Genomic DNA, 22,257 nt, shown 5'->3' with positions numbered 1-22,257 from the left:
AAGTTAATGAGCCCATCTTACAATCTTATCCCTGATAAAATGAAATCAAGCTCGATGTGCTTCGTACGTCCATCAAGCGAAGGATTTGAAGCAATATGGATGGCAGCCTGATTATCACCAAAAATGATAGCAGGAGGTTGAAACATAATCTGCAAGTCCTTCAAAAGATGAGTAAGCCAAATAATCTCACTAATAGTGATAGCCAGAGCACGATACTCTGACTCAACAGAAGAACGAAAAACAATAATTTATTTCTTGGTCTTCCAAGAAACAAGAGAATCCCCAAGGAACACACGAAAACCAGTAGTTGACTTGCGAGAATCCAAACAGGAAGCCCAATCTGCATTAGAGAATGCTCGTATCTGAAAAGAAGAGGAGCAAGATAGCAAAATCTCTTGACCTAGACAACTCTTCAAGTAACGAAGAAGGTGATGGACGGTAGCAAGGTGAGATTGGCGTGGCTGAGCAACAAACTAACTAAGCTTATGAACAGCAAATGTAATATCCGGCTGAGAAACAGTAAGATATAAAAGTCGACCAATCAATTGGTGATACATAGTAGGATCATCTAAGAGAGAACCATCAGAAGCAAGTAACTCGAGATTATGATCCATAGTCAAAGTAGAAGGTTTACATGCCAAAAATCTTGTATCCTCAAGAAGCTAAATAGTATAATTCCGCCAAGAGAGAATGATACCACTGGCCGAACGAGCTAACTCAAGGCCTATAAAGTATCTCAAAGGACCTAAATCTTTTAGTTTGAAAGCAGCATGTAAATGACTTTTCAAACTATCAATTAATTCAACAGAAGCACCAGTGATGATAATATCATCTACATAAACAAGGAAAGCAATAAATGTGGCACCAGAACAGAGAATAATCATATTTAGTCTGGCGAAACCAAGAAGCAATAGAACATGGAAAAATTTATCAAACCATTGTCTAGATGCTTGTTTAAGGCTATAAATTGATTTGTGTAGTTTACAAACCAATCGCTCCCCCTAAGGTGCTACCACACTATGCTTATAACCCAATGGTAAATCCATATAAACCTATTCAAATAGATCGCCATGCAAAAATACATTATTTAAATCGAGTTGTATCAAGGGCCAGTTACGAGAAACAGCAAGAGTGAGTAAAATTTTGACAGTAACTAACTTGGCCAATGGGGAAAAAGTTTAAATATAATCAAGACCTTCTTGTTGAGTATAACCTTTAGCTACTAACCTTGCTTTGTAGCATTCAATGGATCCATCAGGATTGTGCTTGATTTTGTAAACCCATTTACAGCCGATAGAAAGATGACTGAGAGGCAATGACACCACTGACCAAGTATTATTAGACTCCATGGCTAGCAACTCGGCATTCATGGTATCATGCCAGTGAGAGTAGGGCTGGGTTTTAAGGTATCGCCTAAGACCCCCAATCCGAGAAGGCTCACATTTTTCATATATTAGTATATATAATCTAATATAATATTGTTATCTATTCATTTTAGTTCTTACTTGTAAATGTACTTTGGAATATAAAATAATATTTTTTCCATATATTTTGTTCCTACAATATTGAAAATACAAACTAATAATAAATATAATTCTCTTGAGAAAAATCTTTAATTAAATATACAACCCATAATCAATTTGTCATATAAATTTCTCTAGATTTTAATTTTTTTTTTTTGGGAAGCAAATGAGACTAAAGCCCACCAAAAAAAATGATAAGACGAAAAAAATGACCAGACGAGGCATGGAGACCCCATTACATACGCAATCAATAGAAAAAAAGAGACTATTAGGAGACTCTTCACAAATATGTAAACCTAAAGGAAGAAACATTGTTTGACTAGCAAGCCAATCTGCACAAGAATCGGCTTCACAATAAATTTGTCGGATACTAACACTCCATTCTCGAAAACAGAGGTTCTGAATATTTAAAATCATAGACCAAAGAACTCTCAATTCTAATTTGATACCTCCAAAATTTGTCACTTTTATCTTTTTCTTCATGTTTAAAACCTTTCCAACTTCATTAAAAAAAACATTAACATAACCCTTCAAAACTCTCATTTTAGATCATCTGTATTATTTCTCTTTTTATTTATTCTTTTCACAATTAAAATTTTTCTTTTCTCTTTAAAAAAAGACTACCATAAATATAATCGGTAGGTAATACTAATTTTAACTTAATTATTTCAATCCAAATTGTTAGAATAGAACCCAAAGCTTCAAAGTTTATTATTTTAAGTTTTTTCGTTCCATTTATTTTACTTTTTTGAAAATGTATTTCATATTGTTCAATACGGAGATTTGTTTAGGTTTGTTTACTTGTTTCAATATAGAATATTAATATGTCTATAAAAAAAAATATGAATATGGATATAAAAGACTTAAGAAAACATAAAATATAAAAACTTATTGAATCTAAAAAATGTGCTACAAAAACGGATTGAATATGAAAAAATATCAATAAAATTTTTTAGTAGAAGTAAAAGTAATAAAAATGATAAAATAATAGAAGAAATAGTAGGTATAGATAAATCAAAACATAAACAAAAACGGTAGATAATGATATTTTTGAAAATGAAACATCTAATCAAATAAAGTTCAACTGAAAAAATAGTCATATTAAGGCCTCCATTTCAAAATTTTGCCTAAGGCCACATATCATCTCGAGACGCCCCTAAGTGAGAGTATGAGACTGCCTGGTGATAAAAAGAAGGTTCATGATGAGTAGATATATTGAGAATAAACCGTTTATAACCAGGTGAGAGCTTATCATAGGACAGATACTCTTGTAATAGATACTTCAAAGAAGAAGGGGCCAAAACATTAGAGTGAGCAAGGCTACAATGAGAGTCCTGAAGTTATGGTGGCCGACGGACATCCTTGGAAGATCTTCAAACACCAACTGATGTATCAGTAGAGGTCGAATGAATATTAGTAGGTGGATCAGAAATATGTATAGAATCATCATGGGCCAAAATAGATGCATTAGGAGAGGACGCAGCCAATATTTCCTTAGGTGACGTAGTTACATCAGTGGGGAAAATCATTGTGATCAACAGGTAGTGGTTCTTCACCCAAACCAACTTCTGCCACCATATGCTTAAGTTGGAAAATCAAAAGATTTTGGAAGAACAACAGCGAGGAAAGGATCAACATTAACACCATCATGAGGAATATTATAAAATGGAAAAATATTTTCATGAAATACAACATCTCGAGAAACAAAAATCCGACCACGTTCAATATCATACAAACGATAACCTTTCATGCCTTGAGTATAACCCAAAAAATAGAGGCAATAGCACGAGGATGGAATTTAGAATGTTGAGCAGTCAAGGTGGAAGCAAAACATAGGCATCCAAAAACCCATAAGGATGAATAATCAGCAATGCAACCATGTAATCTATCAAAAGGAGTCTTCCAATGCAACAAAAGAGATGAAGTACGATTAATAAAAAACCAGGCAGTGAGAACACATTCGCCCCAAAACTTAATGGGCACCCGAGATTGGAAAAACAAGAATCGAGCAACATTTAACAAATGTTGATGCTTTCTTTCAACAACAGAATTATGTCCAGGGCGAGCAACACAAGAGTATTGATACAAAACTCCCTTAGTGTGGAAAAAATCAATGAAAGTCAAGTCAGGAGCATTGTCAAAACGAAATTACTTAATGGTTTTTGCAAACTGGGTTTCAACAAGAGCAAAAAAACATGGAACTAACATCAATGCATAAAACTTCTGTCTCATTAAGAAAAGCCAATTGTATCTTGAAAAATCATCCATGATCGTAAGAAAATAACAAAAACCGGCATGTGTAGAAGATTGATAAGGCCCCCAAATATCACAATGAACAAGATCAAAAGGATGATTTGCAACAAAATTATGAGAAACAAATGACAATTTGTTTTCTTTAGCCAGTGGACAAACCAAACACGAATTATTAACCATATCAACTTTACGATAAAATGGCAAAATAGTTTGTAAAGCAGATAAATGTCTTTTAGAGGGATGACCTAGCCTAGCATGCCAATTAGTAATAGAGGACATACAAACAACATTGCAAACATTACGGGAAGCAACAAGGGATGAACGAGCCATGTCAAGAATGTAGAGACCATGCCACAGATTACGCCTGCCAATCGTCTTCAAAGATGACTTGTCATGAATAAGACAAGAATCAGAAACAAAGTTAACCATAAGCGAAGACTCCTTCGTTAAAGTGCCGACGGATAACAAATTGAATCAAAAGCTTGGCACAAATAATATATCATGAATAACCAAGGTGGAAGTTAATTGAATATCCCCAATAAATTCCACTGTAAGATGAGATTGATCTTGCAATGTCACAGAAAATCAGAAACATCATTCAAAAAAGGAAAGCATTCTCGAGAAAAACAGATATGGGCAGCGGCCCCAGAGTCAATTACCCAAGTTTCAACAGGAATTGAAGGAGGGAAGTAGCAGATACCTGCTACATGTGAAGAACCAGGGTCCAAATCAGAACCAATTTTACCCTTAGATAGGTGAGTCTGTAGCAGACTTAAGACCAGTCAAAGAATCAGGAACAGTTGAAGAAACAGATGAAGACTTGGAAGAAGTATCGACTGTTTTGGAAGGAGGCGATGGGGAGAAATTGCGACTTCCAATAGTTCGATAGCAAAGAGGATACCCATGAAGTTTGTAACAACGATCCGACGTGTGGCCATGAAGTCCACAATGAGTGCAGCGGCGTTCCTTCTTCTTTTCCTGAAAGTTGGAAGAAGAAGAATTAGAAGCAAAAGAACGCGCCATAAGTGCAGCTGAAGAAATTAGAGGCTGCGGCAAGGAAATCGCACGTTGTTGAGCTTCTTGGGCAACAAACGAGAATGCTCGATTAATTGAGGGCTCAAACTCCATGAGAAATGAAGGGGATGTGAATCCCAGAGCGGAAGCAGTAAAACGCGTTCTTGAATTTCTTTTGAAATTTAAAACATAGAAAAATATAAAACAGGGAAGAATGCTGGATTTTACCTTTAAAGATTCTTTATGTGATCCCATAAACAATACCACTTGATCTTCCTTTGGTTGAGAATCTGGATTGTGGGATCCAATTGGAAGGGATTGAGAGAGTAAGAGAGTTGAAAGATTTTTTTTAGCCTTTTTAGCATCCCTTTAGGGTTCAACTTACTATTATATTTATAGAGAGGGAAAATCATAAGACCATTAGGATATGATATCATTTTGGAAATAGGATATCTTCTCATGAATCTAGGGAAATCTCAATATCATCAGTATGTCTTCTTCTTTTTAATTAATAATAAACAAATTAATTAAATTAATTAACAATTAATTAATTAATTAAATTATTAATTATTAATCTAATTAATAATTAATTAATTTAAATCCAAATATTAAATAAATAAATAACAATTAATTAAATATCACATATTTAGTTAAAACTATATATTTGAATCATATTCAAATGCATCTCTCTTATATAACCTATAGTTTTAATATGAATCCAGTTCATATTAATTATTTGAATCCTATTCAAATATTTATCTCATTAACATATAGTTTAATTTGAATCTTTATTAAAAAATAAACTATATTTATCATGTATCATAATATACATTATATACATTCTTTGATATATAATTTGAACATTTCAAATTCTCTCAAAATCTTGATCCTCGTTTACCCATTGTGAGCTAGCAGGGACTTAATGGACTTACAGATCAGAAGCTCAAACAATACGAGATTAATCAGTCAAACTCATTAACCGAGTTAATCAACATTCGTTAACTGCGGGTCACTCCACTAAAGACCCGCAGCTGCACTCTTCTCATTGCAGAATATTTTTGTGTCCACGGATGTACGACCACTAACGGCAAGTCAATCCTTCACGAGTGATTGTAACTCTAGTTGGGTCAAATTACCGTTTTACTCCTCAGTTACAACTTGCTCCTTAAATATCACTGCTCCTCTAATGAACAACCTGGTTATGGTCTGACCAATAACCGGAAGTCCCTCTCGGGCTAGTGAGGGTAGGGCCCTTTGTTCAAGTCCTGGAGTCAGCATGTAAGGGAACACTCATCTACTTCCCTAAAGTCTGGAATGAGTGAATTTCATCTTGCGTAATTATATTTTCAGCTCCTCACTTGGTCTTGTCCTCAAAATTGTAGGATTATTGAGTCGGCAACCCGGGACATACAAATTAAAGGATGATCCCTCATAGGCAAGAGTCCATAACTCGCTCAAGATTAAAACCAAGTTACCTGGTCATCCTATGAGATAACAATATTTTAACTAACGGTGTTAGAGCCAATGATTAATGATTTCGCGATCTTATACAAATTTATTATATAGGATATCCGCACTCGCATGTCTCTATATGAACGACCTGGATAAAATCGTTTGTAACTATTACTAAGTGGGTTATATCCATAGTGTTACCAGTGTACAATAGACCATTTAGGTCATTACTGGAATATTATCCACTTGTATATCAAATATATACCGTATATCAAATATATACATTGCATATTAAATATATACTGTACATCAAATATATACATTGTATATTAAATATACATTGTATATCAAATATATACTCTTCCAGTTACATTAAATAACTTTGGATCTTAGTTTATTGAAATACGAGTAATGCAAAGAAATAATGAGATAACTCTTTATTGAATAAATAATTTGTTCATAAATTACAAATATACGAGTTAAGGGCGCCAAACCCAATAAGAAGAAGTTGAGCGCGAATCAGACTATAGGAATCATTCAGTCCCATTTAAAAAACCATTACATACTCAGTTTGGAAATAAGCATCCATGGCTTTAACTCCACCGCAAGAACAATTGCCACAAGTGCATTACGGGCGATAGGATGTCAACTCGATCCAAATAGTCTTAATTCGGGTGAAATAAGACCCGTTGGAGAGTTGATCTTGAACTAGAGTGGAGAGATCATGACGAAGTTGAAAAATACAGAGAAGATTTTGATGCTGAAATCGTTTCTTAAGATCCAACTAGATATCGCATGCGAAATCAGAGAACAAAACACTAGCGGAAATGTCTTTGGATAAAGCGTTCAAGATCCAAGCAATAATACCATTGTTGTAAACAATCCAGGAATAAAGCGATTCATCTGAAGGACATGGGATTGAGCCATCAACGAACCCAATCTTGTTCTTGACTGTAAGCGCAATGGTCATAGATCGACTCCATGAAGTGTAGTTTTCTTTCGTCAATAGATCAGATACAAGAACTAAACTTGTATTATCAGAATGATGCAGTAAATATGGATTCGTGGATTGGTCATGAGAAGAAAGAACACCCGAAAAAGAATTGAGCGTTGGATTAGGCGTATTAGAGGCTGGAGGCAACGTCTCATCAGCCATGGAAATGAAAAGTGCAAGAAAGAAAAAAAAACTTTGAAAAAGTTTGAAAGTGGCTAGAAGATGGCTCACTAAAAAGATTTCTGACGAAAACCCAAACCATCACAAACTCTCAGGAAAAATTGTCTCAACTGATACCATATTAGAACTTTGAGAGCAATTGGATTATTGCTTATTCAATTCACTAAAAGAAGGTCTGTATATATAGACCAAATGTGCAATTGAAAAATATAAAATATGGAACAAACTCTAACAATAAGTAATAAAAACTAACAATATACTAACAAACTCTAACAAACATAAGTAACAAACTCTAATAGTTTCTAAGTTAAAATATAAAATCTAAAATTTATTGGTGGGAGGGATATATATGTTTATAAGGTGCATAACTCTATGAAATCAAATCAAATAAAATCAAACATGCCTTATCACCTGAAGTTGAAGGGTTTCTTCTCATTCATTTCATTTTTTTCTTTGGTTTGTCAAGTTATTCTCTGTCGCATTCAAAGTTGTCGTCCGTTCCTCATTGCCACCTCCGTGCAATCTTGTCGTCCTGCCTTCCATCCTTGTCGTCCGTCTCTTCGAAGTTGTCTTGTCATCCATTCAAAACTTTAGATTCATGTTAACAAGGAGGCTAGAGCAAGGACAAAACAAAGAAACAAAGGGTCACACTTGTCATCTCTAATATAGAAGATGATGATGACCAAGTATTTTTTTAGTCGCTTTATTAACATAATGCACGATATATTGTTGGAACAAATAAGGATTGAATGGAAAAGATTGTTGTGTCGTGGATGAAGCCACTGTCTTGAAAGCAATTACTGCACGACCATAGTGCTACATCGTATATTTGTCGATCGCTCCCCAAGGTTAACACAACTTCGAACCCAAGCGTGCACTCGTCGGAGTCGAATGGAATCGATAAACATGCTTATAAAAGGTTTTCTTTCTCACTTATAAAACAAAAACAAGCCTTTATTTATATAGAAACAGTATGTTATTTTTTGTGGTTTAAAAATTAGTAAAGTTAAAAATAACATACTCTAAATTTATCAACTTTAAAAATAGCTTGAAGACTAAGTTTTTAAGGACAAATTATTCATTCCCAACAATCCCCCTAGTTCTTAAAAAATACATTTTCTGAGCAACGAAAGAAAATAAACTTAATCATTAATATCTTACGATTTGAATTAATGCATAGTGAAGTGAGGCAACAACCTAAATAATGAAAGTGAGTTACCTCTTGAACTTCCAGTAAGTATGGTAGAGACTCCCACAACACATTTTATTCCTTGTTTTTTGATCCTACGATAAAATCAAGTGCTATTAATTGTCATGCACATAAAACATTGGTTCGTATCGTGAAAGCTCTAGAAAGATACCTTTTAACTCTTTCATAGAAGGCGGCCCACCTTCACAATCACGTTATTGCTTCATCAAGTCTATCACAGATGAACCACTCAAAAATTGAATTATGAAGACTCCGTACATCATCTATCAAGTCCATACAAACCACCCAAATAAAGGGCTATGGACTCTCACACTACATCACAACATAAATGTATTATCTATCAAGTTTATACAGACCACCCAAATAAGGGCTATGGATTTTACAGTACATCACACACATAAGTGTATTATCTATCAAGTCTATACAGACCACCAAATAGAGAGCTATGGATTTTCACAGTACATCACACACTCTAGACAAATAACTTCACTATTGAGCAACTGTTTCACAGCTCCATTTCTTAGGTAAGTCTATCAATTTCTACTTATTTTCGATCAAGAAGGTAATTAAAAGAATTTTATTTCACATGATTATAACCATAATATCTCAAATTAATTATTCTATCAATAATTAATTTAATTTAATATAATCATGTCAATAAACTTCACTAAGATGATATTTTTCACTGTTTGCTAAATAATTTAAATAGCAACATCTCATCGTCAATTGACATTAGAAAATAAGACGACAATGATGCACCATATAATGTACAATTTATTCATTTTGAGATCATAGACATGCTCACAATAAAATATTCCTAACGAATAATTGTATATATTCAATCAAAATAAGACTATATATTCAACTATAGTCAAGCAAGATCTCAAATCACCCCTAAATCAAGATAAACTTAAATTGAGATACTCAATTACCTCAATTTGCTTCTTCAAAATTTTAAGCTGCATCTCAAAACAACTGTAGCAATTATTTCAATTATCATAAATAATTACAAATTTTATAAAGAAGAAAACAGAGAAACTTGCTTTAGCTCATGCATAAAATTGTCAATAAACATCAAAATTTTACGCTCATAATATAGGATTCAAAACCCGCCTATATATTTATCAACTTAACTCTCCAATTATCTTGGACAAAATTCAACCAAATTAGAACAACTAATTAAAGGCCAAGTCAAATAACTTGCCAACAACCGGTATTATAAGCCCATGGTAGATAAAAACATATATTAAATATGTTAAAAAAATAATTGATAACTAAGCATATATTAAATATATTAAACATTACCAAATCTACCTTCTCCTTCGCTATTGCTCTATAATTTTCTCCTTCTTTCAAAATTTTCGACCTCCCCCACAATTGTGGTTTTTGCGCACAATCCATCTTGGCAATAATGCCAAGAGGATTATTTTTCTTCAAATGTATCATGCCAATAGACAATTGTAAAACATAGAAAATTAAGAGATTAATAACAGAGAAAATCTCACATGATTAAACCATACAAGATGTAAAAGGTGTCATCATCTCTCTTCCTTTTTCCAGGAAAAGAACCCTTCCCCATTTTTTCCTTTTTCATTAGCCGCCCAATGGACCATCCTTTTCCTTTTTTTTTCTTTTCCGTCCTTTCTTTCTTTCTATTTCCTCTAGCCGCTCAAAGGAATTAATTTTTTTTCCTCCTTTCTCCTTCATCTTCTATCAACTTATACCCACTTATCTCCGACCATAAACAAAGCGGCACAGTAGCACAAATGGTGGATCTGGTCTAGATCACATACTCTCCAGCAACCTATGACGTAGAAGCAGCTATAGCGACATTCTGATGTGCGATAACACATTCAGATCCGGTGCAACTTGTCAGTTTGAAGCTTCTGCAGTCCACGAACGGCAGCTTCGGCTAACAGGTGCAAATCATGTTCAGATCCGACCAGCGGACGACGACCCACATGCAGATCTGATCAGCGGACGACAACCCACGTGCAGAATCCGTATGGTGGAAGGCGACCCACATGCAGATTCGCTTCGGCGACGTCTTCTTCACGAACAGCACCCGATGTGCAAAACCACTAGATCCACGAGCAAACTGGCGACCGACATTTTGTTGCATCCAGATATACAATGCGGCATGACTACAAGATGAACCTGAACACCCAATGCCCGAACCAAGATCTGTAGTGTTATGCCCACGAACCACCAATGCCAAATATAGTATATCCATAAATAGACTCAGTCACCATACATGTATCGCTACTACGACCAGATTTTTTTTTTCCATTTCATTGCTCCTAATTGCTTTCAGATTGTTGGAACAAATAAGGATTGAATGGAAAAGATTGTTGTGTCGTGGATGAAGCCACTGCTCTAAAAGCAATTATGACATGACCATGGTGCTACATCGTATGTTTGTCGATCGCTCCCCAAGTTTAACAAAAATTCGAACCCAGTCGTGCACTCGCCGAAGCCGAATGGAATTGATAAACATGCTCAGAAAAGGTTTTCTTTCTCACTTATAAAACAAAAATAAGTCTTTATTTATATAGAAACAATATGCTATCTTTGGTGGTTTAGAAAATAGTAAAGTTAAAAATAACATACTCTAAATTTATCAACTTTAAAAATAGTTAGAAGACCAAGTATTTTAAGGACAAAATTAGTCATCCCAACATATATGTATCAATAGATATATATATAACTATTGGTGAGTTGATGATGAGTTGTGGTCTACATTTTCGTTTATGGGGTTAATGTAGGTATCTACAGTGGTTTGCACTGGTGTTGCACTCCCATTTATGGGGTACATGTCAATATCTATAGTTATCTGCACTAGTGTCACACTTCCATTTCTGGGGTCAATATCGATATTTGCAGTGGTCTGCACTAGTGTTGCACTTCCATTTCTAGGATCAATGTTGGTATTTACATAGACAGTATCCACAACGATGTAACAGTCACTCTCCAACTCATTTGACATAACCATTAGAACTCATGTTACATCCCTGTCCTTAGATAGCTTAATAATAACAAACTTGTTTACACCATGAACAAAGAGAGACATGCAACTTTCTTTTCATCGAGTAAATGAATATTTCTACAAGTAATTCAATTGATGAAATGGGTGTAGGATTGAATGGCAACACTAGAGGGGGCTGAATAGGGTTGCTTACCACTTTTTAAAAATTAAAAATAAATTCAAGGTAATGAACCATTATGCAATCAATAAAAGAAGATTAACAAGAAGAGGAAATATTGAACAAAATATTTAAGTAAACCTATATGCAATCTACCAAGATTCAAAGTAGATAAATACTTAATTTAAAAGAGAGAAAAGAAGATAGCAGTGACACCGAGAATTTTTATAGTGGTTCGGAAATTCCTACTCCACTCCCCGAGACTCCTTCTTGGGTATTTTACTGCAGTAGCCCTCTTACGGGTGAGAACCAAACCGATCGATCCTCTTTTTGTCTTAGGCTAAAGAGAAACCTAAGATCATTTTTACTAGTTCAGGATCCAACCAATTTACTTTTCTCACAACCCAAGGTGTACCCACACCTTAATACAAAACCCAATTTGAAAATAAAGAATTCAAAAAAACAAGTGGATTACACAAATTTTGCACCAAAGTAATGGCTAAAAGCCACACTCTAATGAATCTCTCACAAAAAAAAAAAAACAAATTATGTGTATGAGAGAATGAAGATTTTGCAAAAGTTGAGAGGAGTATTTGAAAATAAAAGATTTTGCTTTGATAGTTGATGTATAGAATGGTGAAATTTGGTGGCTTTAAATAGAGTTTCGATGATGAATTTTGGCCATTGGTTTTAGGGCAACAAAGGATGAAAGGTGTAGATTAAGAGGTGAGGTAAGAAAATGAAATGAAAATATAATTATGGTGATTAAAAAAATTGCTGGAGATTAAGAAATTATTGAGATTGGGAGTGATTGAGGAGATTGAGAGAAATTGTTGGAAATAGATTTGTAGAGATTGAAAGCGTCACATGTCATCTTCTCATTTGTTTGATTGTTGGATGCAACGTCAGCATAAGTATGTCCTTTTGATGCCACATGCCAACTTCTGAGTGGTCCACTTGTCCATGTCATCCACCATGTAGGATTGGTCCACTTGTCCACATAACCCGCCACGTTGGATTTTTCTCCTAGCTTGTTTTGACCATAACTTCTTCGTTTAAACTCCGATTTGAGTGATTTGACATGCATTGGTTTTGTCTTTTCGAGCTCTACGCTATGGACACTTTGAAACACTCAAATTGTTAGTTTATACTTGGTTTGTGATCATCAAAATATTTGGTTTGATTGAAGCCATAAAGCTAACAATCTCCTCCTTTTTTTTATGATGACAAACCACTCAAGAAAACACATTCTCAAAGTGGCTATATTCTCCTCCTTTTGATATTATCAAAAAAAAATTTCATGAAATTCAACTCTCCCTTAATAAGATAATTATCGCATGGTAGAAAAAAAAATTCTCCCCCTCAATCATACATAGAGAAAAAAAATTATCTCCCTAACAAATACGTTTAGACAATTAAATGCGATGATTTCAACTGCAAGTCCATTCCTATAAAATGCTTCTTCATTTAATGGTTTAGTAAGAATATCTGCTACTTGTTTTTCAGTGTGAACATAATTAAGTATAATATTTCCATTTTGCATATGTTCTCTAAGAAAATGATGTCGAATATCTATATGTTTTGTCCTAGAATACTTAATGGGATTCTTGGTTAAATTAATTGAACTAGTATTATCACAAAAGATTGGAACATGTGCAAAATTTAAACCGAAATCATGCAATGTTTGTTTCATCCATAAAACTTTAGAGCAACAGCTAGCAGTAGCAATATATTCAGCCTCAATAGTAGATAATGCAATAGAATTTTGCTTTTTACTAAACCAAGGCACTAAAGAGCTACCCAAAAATGGCAAGTTTCACTAGTACTCTTCCTATCAATTAAACTACCAGAAAAATCAGCATCGGAATGAGCAATTAAATCAAGAGATGCATTCTTAGGATACCATAAACCAAAATCAACAGTTCCAAACAAGTATTTAAAAATTAGCATGAAAGTGTGACTTTTTAGGACATGATTGAAATCTAGCACACAAGCATACACTGAACATAATATCCGGTCTACTCGCAGTTGAGTAAAGCAATGATCCGATCGTACCTCTATAAGCTTTTATATTTACTTTTTTACCTTTTTCATCTTTATCAAGCTTTGTGGTAGTGCTCATCAGAGTCTTTGCTATTTTGGCGTTATCGAACTTGAACCTCTTGAGTAGATCCCTTGTATACTTTTCTTGATTGATGAAGATTCCTTCTTTAAGTTGTTTGATTTGAAGCCCAAGGAAGAACTTGAGTTCTCCCCTCATCTCAAACTCACTATGCATACACTTAGAGAATTCTTCACATAATGAAATGTTAGTGGCACAAAAAATAATGTCATCTACATAAATTTGCACTAACAAAATTTCATTTTCTTTGGTTTTAATAAAAAGTGTAGTATCAATAAGTCCTATTTTAAAACCTTGTTCAAGCAAAAAATTACTCAAACGATCGTACGAAGCTTTAAGAGCTTGTTTAAGACCATAAAGAGCTTTCTTTAATTTAAAAACATGATTTGGATTTTCAACACTTTCAAAACCAGGAGGTTGTTCAACATATACTTCTTCCATTATAAAACCATTTAAGAAAGCATTTTTAACATCCATTTAATATAAAGTAAAGTTCTTATGAGATGCAAATGCAAGCAACATTCTAATTGATTCAAGTCTAGCAACATAAGCAAAAGTTTTCTCATAATCTATTCCTTCTTCCGGACTATATCCTTGTGCAACTAGCTTAGCTTTATTACTAACAATATCATCAGACTCATCCATTTTATTTCTAAAAACTCATTTAGTACCAATAACAGGATGATTATTAGGACGTGGTACTAATTCCCAAACATTGTTTCTTTCAAATTGATTTAACTCATCTTGCATAGCAATTAACCATAATTCATCAACTTCAGCTTCTTTAAAAGACTTTGGTTCAATTTGAGATACAAAAGCAACATTATTTAATGCATTTAAAGAAGATCGAGTTCTTACCCCTTGGGATACATCACCTATAATTACTCCTTCCGATGATGAGTTGAGAAACTCCAATCCTTAGGAATGGTTTCTTCTAGAACTTGTGGAGTCTCATTTACTATAGCTTTCGAGTTATTATCTTTAAAGTTCAAATTCTCAAAAGGCATTTCTAACTCATCACTAGCTGAAACTTTATTAGCAGTAATATGAGATCATAAAAAATAACATCCATTGACTCTTCAACTACAAGGGTTTGTTTATTAAAAACTTTATATGCTTTACTACATGCCGAATATCCTAAAAATATGCCAATATCAATTTTTGACTCAAATTTTCCAAATTTCTCTTTATTTTTCAAAATAAAACATTTGAAACCAAAAACTTTTGAAATAGCTGATATTGGAAGTTTTATCATTAAAAAGTTCATAAGGAGTTTTATTCAAAATTGACCTTATTAAAACACGGTTCATCACATAAGAGGCAGTATTAACAGCTTCAGCCCAAAAATATTTTGGTAAATTATACTCATTTGACAAAGAAGTAGCTAATTCTTGCAAAGAGCGATTTTTCCTTTCTACAACACCATTTTGTTATAGTGTTCTTCGAGAAGAAAAATCATGAGAAAACCATTTTCATCACAAAACTTTTCAAAAGCTGCATTGTCAAATTCTCCTTCATGATCACTTCCAATTTTTGAAATCATAAAACTTTTTTCATTTTGAATTTTCTTTGAAAAACTAATAAATGTTTTTAATGCCTCATCCTTATGAGATAAAAATAAAACTCAAGTAAACCTTGAAAAATCATCAACTATAACAAAAGCATAATGTTTTCCACTTAGACTTGCAACTCTAGTAGGTTCAAATAGATTCATATGTAATAGTTGCAAAGGCCTTAAAGTAGAAATCATTTTCTTTGTTTTATAGGATGACTTAGTTTGTTTACCCATTTGACATGCATCACAAACTTTGTCTTTTTCAAAATTTAATTTTGGAAAACCTCGAATAAGAGATTTCTTGGAAATATTTGAAATCAAATACATGCTAACATGACCTAATCTTCTATGTCATAACCAAGAATCATCATGCATAGCAGACAAGCATTTATTAACAACTGGCAGTTATTCAATTCAAAGCGTCACATGTCATCTTCTAATTTGTTTGATTGTTGGATGTCACGTCAGCATAAGTATGTCCTCTTGATGTCACATGTCAACTTCTGAGTGGTCCACTTGTCCATATCACCCACCATGTAGGATTAGTCCACTTGTCCATGTCACCCGCCACGTTGGATTTTTCTCCTAACTTGTTTTGACCATTACTTCTTCAGTTAAACTCCGATTTGAGTGATTTGACAGACATTGGTTTTGTCTTTTCGAGCTCTACGCTATGGACACTTTGAAACACTCAAATTGTTAGTTTACACTTTGTTTGTGATCATCAAAATATTTGGTTTGATGGAAGCCATAAAACTAACAATGTGATGAAGTAGAGTCAATACCAACGGACATATGACTGATTTTGAAATCGTTGTACACATTGTTTTGGTGTCAAGTACGATCGTATAGAAAAGTGATTAGTACAGAATTCATTGTTGCATAATCATCGTTGTAGGGGGAGAGCTTGGAAGAATGAGACATAATCCATCATAGGGGAGAGCTTGGAAGAATGAGAGATTGTCCAGGGTCAAGTGATCGTCGTAAAGGGGAGAGCTTTGAAGAATGAGAGATCTCCTTCGAGACTAAAATTTAAATGGTGGAGATATAAAATCAAATATGATTAACCAAATGTGGGAAAATGGAGTTGGTTCAAATCTATGGTAGTTGTTTTTCAGACGAGAAGAGACAAAAAAAAAAAAGAAAAGAAAAAGATTCACGAGCAAAGTTGGAAATTCATCCATTTCTAAGTAACTTTGTTTAACTATTTGTGCAAAATGTGATACTATCGACTATTTACTAAAACGGGTGCCCAAATTTTGCCACTACCGAAATTACAATTTAATTTTTAAATGGTGAGGTTGGGCTAGGCCCATAATGGAGTGGAGCCAATAAAGTGTAGACAGAGAGAGAGAAGAAAAGTCATGTGGCAACGACAATAAATAATCTCCCCCTTCCCTTCCGTGTTCTAACGTCCTCTTTCCGTTTTCTCTCCCTCGTCTTCTTCTTCCTCTTCTTCCCACATGTCTGCTTCTGGAACTTCGTTTCCGGACCCCAACTGGCCCCGTCAAGACCCGACCCGACCCGACTTACCTTCCCTCCCGCCGGACCCTCTCCTCGACCCCGGTTCCTTCATCGACGCCTCCTCCGCCGCCCGCACCCACCGCGGAGATCTTCACCGGACTCCCAACAACCCCGAGCCGCCCTCTCCCTCTCGCCGATCTCCATTGCGCGCCGAGCCTCTGCCTCTCAATGGCAGGAAGCTGCCTCCGGATGCTCCTGCTCCCGGAAATGGCGATTCTCCGGCGCCCAGGAAATTGTCTGCCTCCAAAGCCACGCCGGACGCCTCCCCTAAATCCGTGCCCTCGGAGAGGCCTAATTGGCTGCCGCCGGGCTGGGTGGTGCAAGATAGAGTCCGGGCCTCCGGCGCCACGGCCGGAACCGTCGACAAGGTGAATTGATTCATTTAATTACTACAGATCGTTTTGCGATGTCGAATTTTGAATTACTTCTCTTAACTCGCGTTTGAGTTTCGGAAGATCACGGAGGAAGTGGACCAAAATCTCTTCTGCTGCTTAATTCACCATGCAAATATTAGTCCTCGGCTCAGCCTACTGAACTTTATCTGCGCAATCTAATCATTTTCCTTCTACTCTAGCTGTTGGACTGTTGGTTTACAATTTTCGACCATTTATGAACCATTTCTTTTGTCTTTGGTGCTGCTGTTATGTTCACTCTTGCTACGTTTGGAGCTTAGGATAAGAGCATGAACCAATCAGAGAAATTCCCATTGTTTGCTGCAAATAGTCTTTTGTTTTTGTCTCAACGGGTTGGTTGTAGCTTTCCCTTTTCAGTTGTTCTCCCATCTATTCTAGGGCACGAAGGAGCTAGAGGAAGTTACAATGGATTTAGAAATTATTCTGGATGTGGTTATCGCTAGCTGAATTCTCTGTCATGTTGATGGGTATTGCAATTCTAGTTACCTGGATCTTAATTAATAAGTTTCATAGGAGCAAGTAAACTAAAGGAATTCAATTCATCATCATTATCAAGCTCTACCTGTCTCTCTAAATTTGTTAAGGGAACTCGCTTGTCCTGTATTTGGTATGGCATCCAAGTATGTTCTGATCCATGCTTCTGAAATAGAGCTCTTCTGACAATTCATCAATTCTATCATACAATTACTATACCAAACTCTCTTGGTTCTTCTTTTTTTGTTTTCTAAATGATGAACAAGCCTGTTGAACATCGATATAGGTTTATGTGCTTCTTTATAATTTAGACATGGCACTTTAGCTAAGATCCCATTCACACGAAATCATTTATCGTAAAAGAGTTTGGTTGATTAGGATGGAGACCATGGAAGAAAAAATAAAAACAGTCAGCGTTAAGTTGCTAACCAGTTCTTATTTGGCGCATCAGAGGGAAAGAAACAACAGGATATTCAATGACAAATGCCAGCTGGTCAATGTCATCTGCAATAGGGTTCTGGTTTTGGCTTTAAGTTGGAATAGATCTTATTTTGTCTCGTTCTCAAGTTACAGTTTAATGATCTTTTTGATGAATTGGAAAACTTTTTAACTCTCTTTCATGGGTTATTCCTCTTTTGTATATTTCATCTCATCAATGAAATATTATTCCCCATCAAAAAGAGAATAAAAAAAAGTTGCTAACCAGTTCAGAAATGGTTAGGGTCAAACTTGTAGGATAGCCCCCAGGTGGAGTGTTTCACGCGTTAGCTGGGCCCATGATCCGCGTAGACCAGAGCGGGCTACGGATTTATACCAAGCCTTTGTCAAGAAATTCCGGGACTTCCTATTAATCTTGATTAGTTCCAGCTTGTTGAGAGTTCTCCATTCTTTCAAGTCAAGCGAGAAAGCAAGTGGATCAGACAAAGTCTTTCGTATTGATTATTTGATCTCTCCTTGCATGTTGGTGAATAGCTTTGGACTCAGTAATTGAAGATTTCAAATGCTCTTGTTGGAATTGTGCAACTCGTAGGATATGTGACTAGTGCTTGGTGTCTGATATATGATGCTTCAGTGATTGTCATATTTCAGATTAGATTATACCGTAATTTGTATTCATAAATAGTTTTGTTATAAAAGAATGGAGGAATCATATTGGTGAATTTGGTTAGGACCTTCCTTTGAAGCATATGAGTTATGGTTTTAGCTCTGGGTTGGTGCTGAAGTTTTTACTCCCAGTACTAATTATAGTCTTAATCAGCACTTGATAAAACTGGAAAGCCTTTTTGTAATCCAGTTTTCGAGGACTCTTTTTTATATTTCGTGTCATCGATGAAATATCAGTTTCTTACCAAAAACAATAATAATGTTCAAAAGCACATTCTTGATAGACAAACAAGTGCAAGAGATTTCTTCTTCTCTTTTCTGTTTTGTTTTTTGTCATGTCATGCTGAATTAATTGAGAGAGAGCATCCTTGGGGCCCATTTGTTTCTTGAGGTTCCCTTTCTTATTATCCTGTTTTAGATGTTTATTAAGCAAACAAACAGTGAAGAATGAAAAAAGAATCTAATCTATAGACCCCCATGTCTCTTGCAGTACTACTTTGACCCAACCTCAGGCCGTCGATTCCGGTCTAAGATCGAGGTTCTCTACTTTCTGGAAACAGGAACATTAAGGAAACGGAAGAAAGATGCGATGGTGAGTCGAAAGCTAACATTCTCTCTTTGGCTCTCAATGGGCTCTCCATATCTTCTTCACTCAATTTCCTCTTTCCTGATTGTAACTCTGCAGTCTGGTGACGGCTCTGAGGAACCCAAAGCCAAGAAATCTTCAGGCAGTGCTAAATCCGCAGCTTTAAACTTCGATTTCTGTAATGTGCCCGAAAAGGTCGAGTGGGTTCTCACAGACCCTTCTAAAGAGGTCTGGACGCCGTATATCGACAACGAGAAGGTACCGGAATCTACTAAACGTGAATGGGTGGGAGCTTTCCAACTCCTCGGCCGATCAAAAGTTTGAAGTTTGAAGGCAACTTCAACCCTTTTGGACATTTTTTGGGACACCCAACCCTCCAGGCAAGAACCTCCCTCCCTCTCTCTAATGGCTTCCCATCTGCAATTCTTTTGGTGTGTGTGTTTTTTGGAAGGAGCAGGTGAGGTTGAGGGAAGTGTTTGTGGAAAAACCAAGATTTGGTTACAAAAAAGATTACTGCTAAAACATGACTCTATCTAACTGACTCTGGAAAAAGTGATCAATTTGTGTAGATGAGGGCTGCTAAGTTCATTCTTAATCACATGTATTTGAATGAGGGGCTATTTAATTTGATTCAATGCTCTTGCCCTACACTTGATATAGAACTGTATTTTCTTTTTCTTTTTTTTTTTTTTGTTTAATTCAAAGTTGATATTTTTGTGCTAATGATATTCTGATGTTGAATGGGATCTTGTCTATCAAGCTAAAATGGAATAGAATAATGAAAATGAGAAGAGTTTTAAATGTATTGTTTTGTCAAATTAGGAAGAAATTCATGTTTTGCAGCTTGTCTATATGCAAAGCTGGCTTCTACAAATTTGTAAATTTACTCCTCAATTTGCCTATTATAATCTTAAAGTTTTAATTTCATTAAATTGCATTATTAATTTAAACAAGTAGTAATTTCTACTTGAGTTTGTTCCTACATTCGTAGATTTTTGTGATTCGATTTAAATATTTGTTTTAACTTGATCTTCTTGTGATTCATTGGTGGGTACGTGAATAGTTTTATAAGGGGTAGTTCCAAATATAGCAAAAATGTTTTTTAAAATTAGTAAAATAGCGATCACATCTAGTTTTTTTAAATATAGGATTTAAAAAAAAAAGAGGTCCAATTTTAAAATGACAATTTTTCTTAAATGGTATATATCTGTAATATATCTGACTACTGATATATGTATGTGATATATTATTGATATATTATTGATATGAGTATCTGATATACTACTGATATAAATGAAATTTTAAAAATAGATGACATATTTTAAAATATATAAAAAATTTTGCTATCCACCGCACTATCGATTTTATAATGTAATTAAAAGTTGAAAGTTAAAATGAGATTAATAGATGGTCTATTTAGGAGTTCTAATTACGTAAAATGATGGAAAATATAGAATTAACACTTCTGTCTAAAATAATTCTCAAATTAGATGGTATTCATAACAAAAATTATTAATATATTCATCTCAATATTAAATCATTATTAAAATGTCAAATTGGTAAATCATTATTAAAATATATTAAATCCCTAAAATTGTGTTAATTCAACTTTTCAAAACTAAAAATCCTAAAATCCCCAAAATTTCGTAACCTCTTTCTTCTCCTTCGATTTTCTTTCACTGCTCCGACCGTCGAGCTTCTTGTTCCTCTGAAACATCTGATCATTTCTTTGACATCGTCGTTGTCTCCAGCGGCTCCGATTTCTTTGTTTGTAGAACATTTCACCGCCAGCCTTTGTCGCATCTCATTCCGTTGGTTACCATTATACGATAACATTGTCGCTGTCTCCCTTCGTCTCCGGCGGCTCCATTATACGGTAACATTTAATTTCATCTCCGGCCTCTATCGCATGAGCATTTCAATCCGTCGGTTCTCATTATACCGTAGTTTATGCCATATTTAGGTTTCAATTTTGGACAGAATCGAGGTTCATCTCTTGCTCTTTGGTTCTATTGTTTAAAATAGTTCGCATATATAGGTAAGTTTTGATTTATCTGGTTCTATTTCCGTAGGATATATATTATATCTCTAGTTTTATGTATCTCGATATATACTAGTGAATCTATCATTGTAACCAAAATTTAAAGAATTAGAACCCGAGCATACGGACAACTTTCACTAGATTAGGTATTTGGTTTATACGAGTATATATTTTTAATTTCGTTTGTTCTGAATAATGTATATGTGGGGATATATAGTGTTTAGAGTAGAATATATATTATATCTCAAGTTTTATGTATCTCGATATATACTGATGGTGATTTAAAGTTAAGAATCTGGTGGATATATATCATTACTTATTTACATCAATACATCCGGATAAATTTTATATATGAGAAAGTTTAGTCTATGTTATATCGAATATATTGTATATTCAATATGTTATACTTAATACCATGTCTTACAGAATTTCATATTGGCTTAAAAGTACATTTATTTACGTGGGTATAAATTATATCTTACTTAAAAGGCGTTTATATGTAATGTTAATAGTAGATTTCAAGAGTACAAGTATATTATATTTTATAATAACGAAACAACATGAACATAATTTATATTCATATATATGAATAGCTAAACTGTAATTTAAAACAAGAAAATAAAATTCATTCATACCCATATTTCTTTCAATGTATAGATAAACTGTGTT

General features: G+C 34.6%; 1 protein-coding gene across 1 annotated transcript; it reads left to right on the top strand.

Annotated features, from left to right (window-relative positions):
* The first annotated feature begins 16,801 nt into the window (after positions 1–16,801).
* LOC111022255 (methyl-CpG-binding domain-containing protein 5) lies at positions 16,802–20,270 on the top strand. Its single transcript, XM_022299424.2, has 3 exons — positions 16,802–17,338; positions 19,452–19,553; positions 19,647–20,270. The coding sequence occupies exons 1-3, from the start codon at positions 16,910–16,912 to the stop codon at positions 19,869–19,871; spliced, it is 756 nt and encodes a 251-aa protein (XP_022155116.1). The 5' UTR covers positions 16,802–16,909; the 3' UTR covers positions 19,872–20,270.
* The last annotated feature ends 1,987 nt before the right edge of the window (positions 20,271–22,257 follow it).

Source organism: Momordica charantia (genome assembly GCF_013281855.1).
Source record: "Momordica charantia cultivar OHB3-1 chromosome 3 unlocalized genomic scaffold, Mcharantia_2.0 BLBB01000003.1, whole genome shotgun sequence".
Lineage (NCBI taxonomy): Eukaryota > Viridiplantae > Streptophyta > Magnoliopsida > Cucurbitales > Cucurbitaceae > Momordica > Momordica charantia.
Note: the sequence above shows the minus strand (reverse complement) of the source record. Positions and strands in the feature narration are given on the sequence as shown.

Bases quoted from the DNA above. Each gene is read 5' to 3' on its own strand.
- LOC111022255 (XM_022299424.2), top strand. From the start codon at position 16,910: ATGTCTGCTTCTGGAACTTCGTTTCCGGACCCCAACTGGCCCCGTCAA. The intron at 17,339-19,451 runs GTGAATTGATTC...TGTCTCTTGCAG, and splicing joins CGGCCGGAACCGTCGACAAG to TACTACTTTGACCCAACCTC. The intron at 19,554-19,646 runs GTGAGTCGAAAG...GTAACTCTGCAG, and splicing joins AACGGAAGAAAGATGCGATG to TCTGGTGACGGCTCTGAGGA.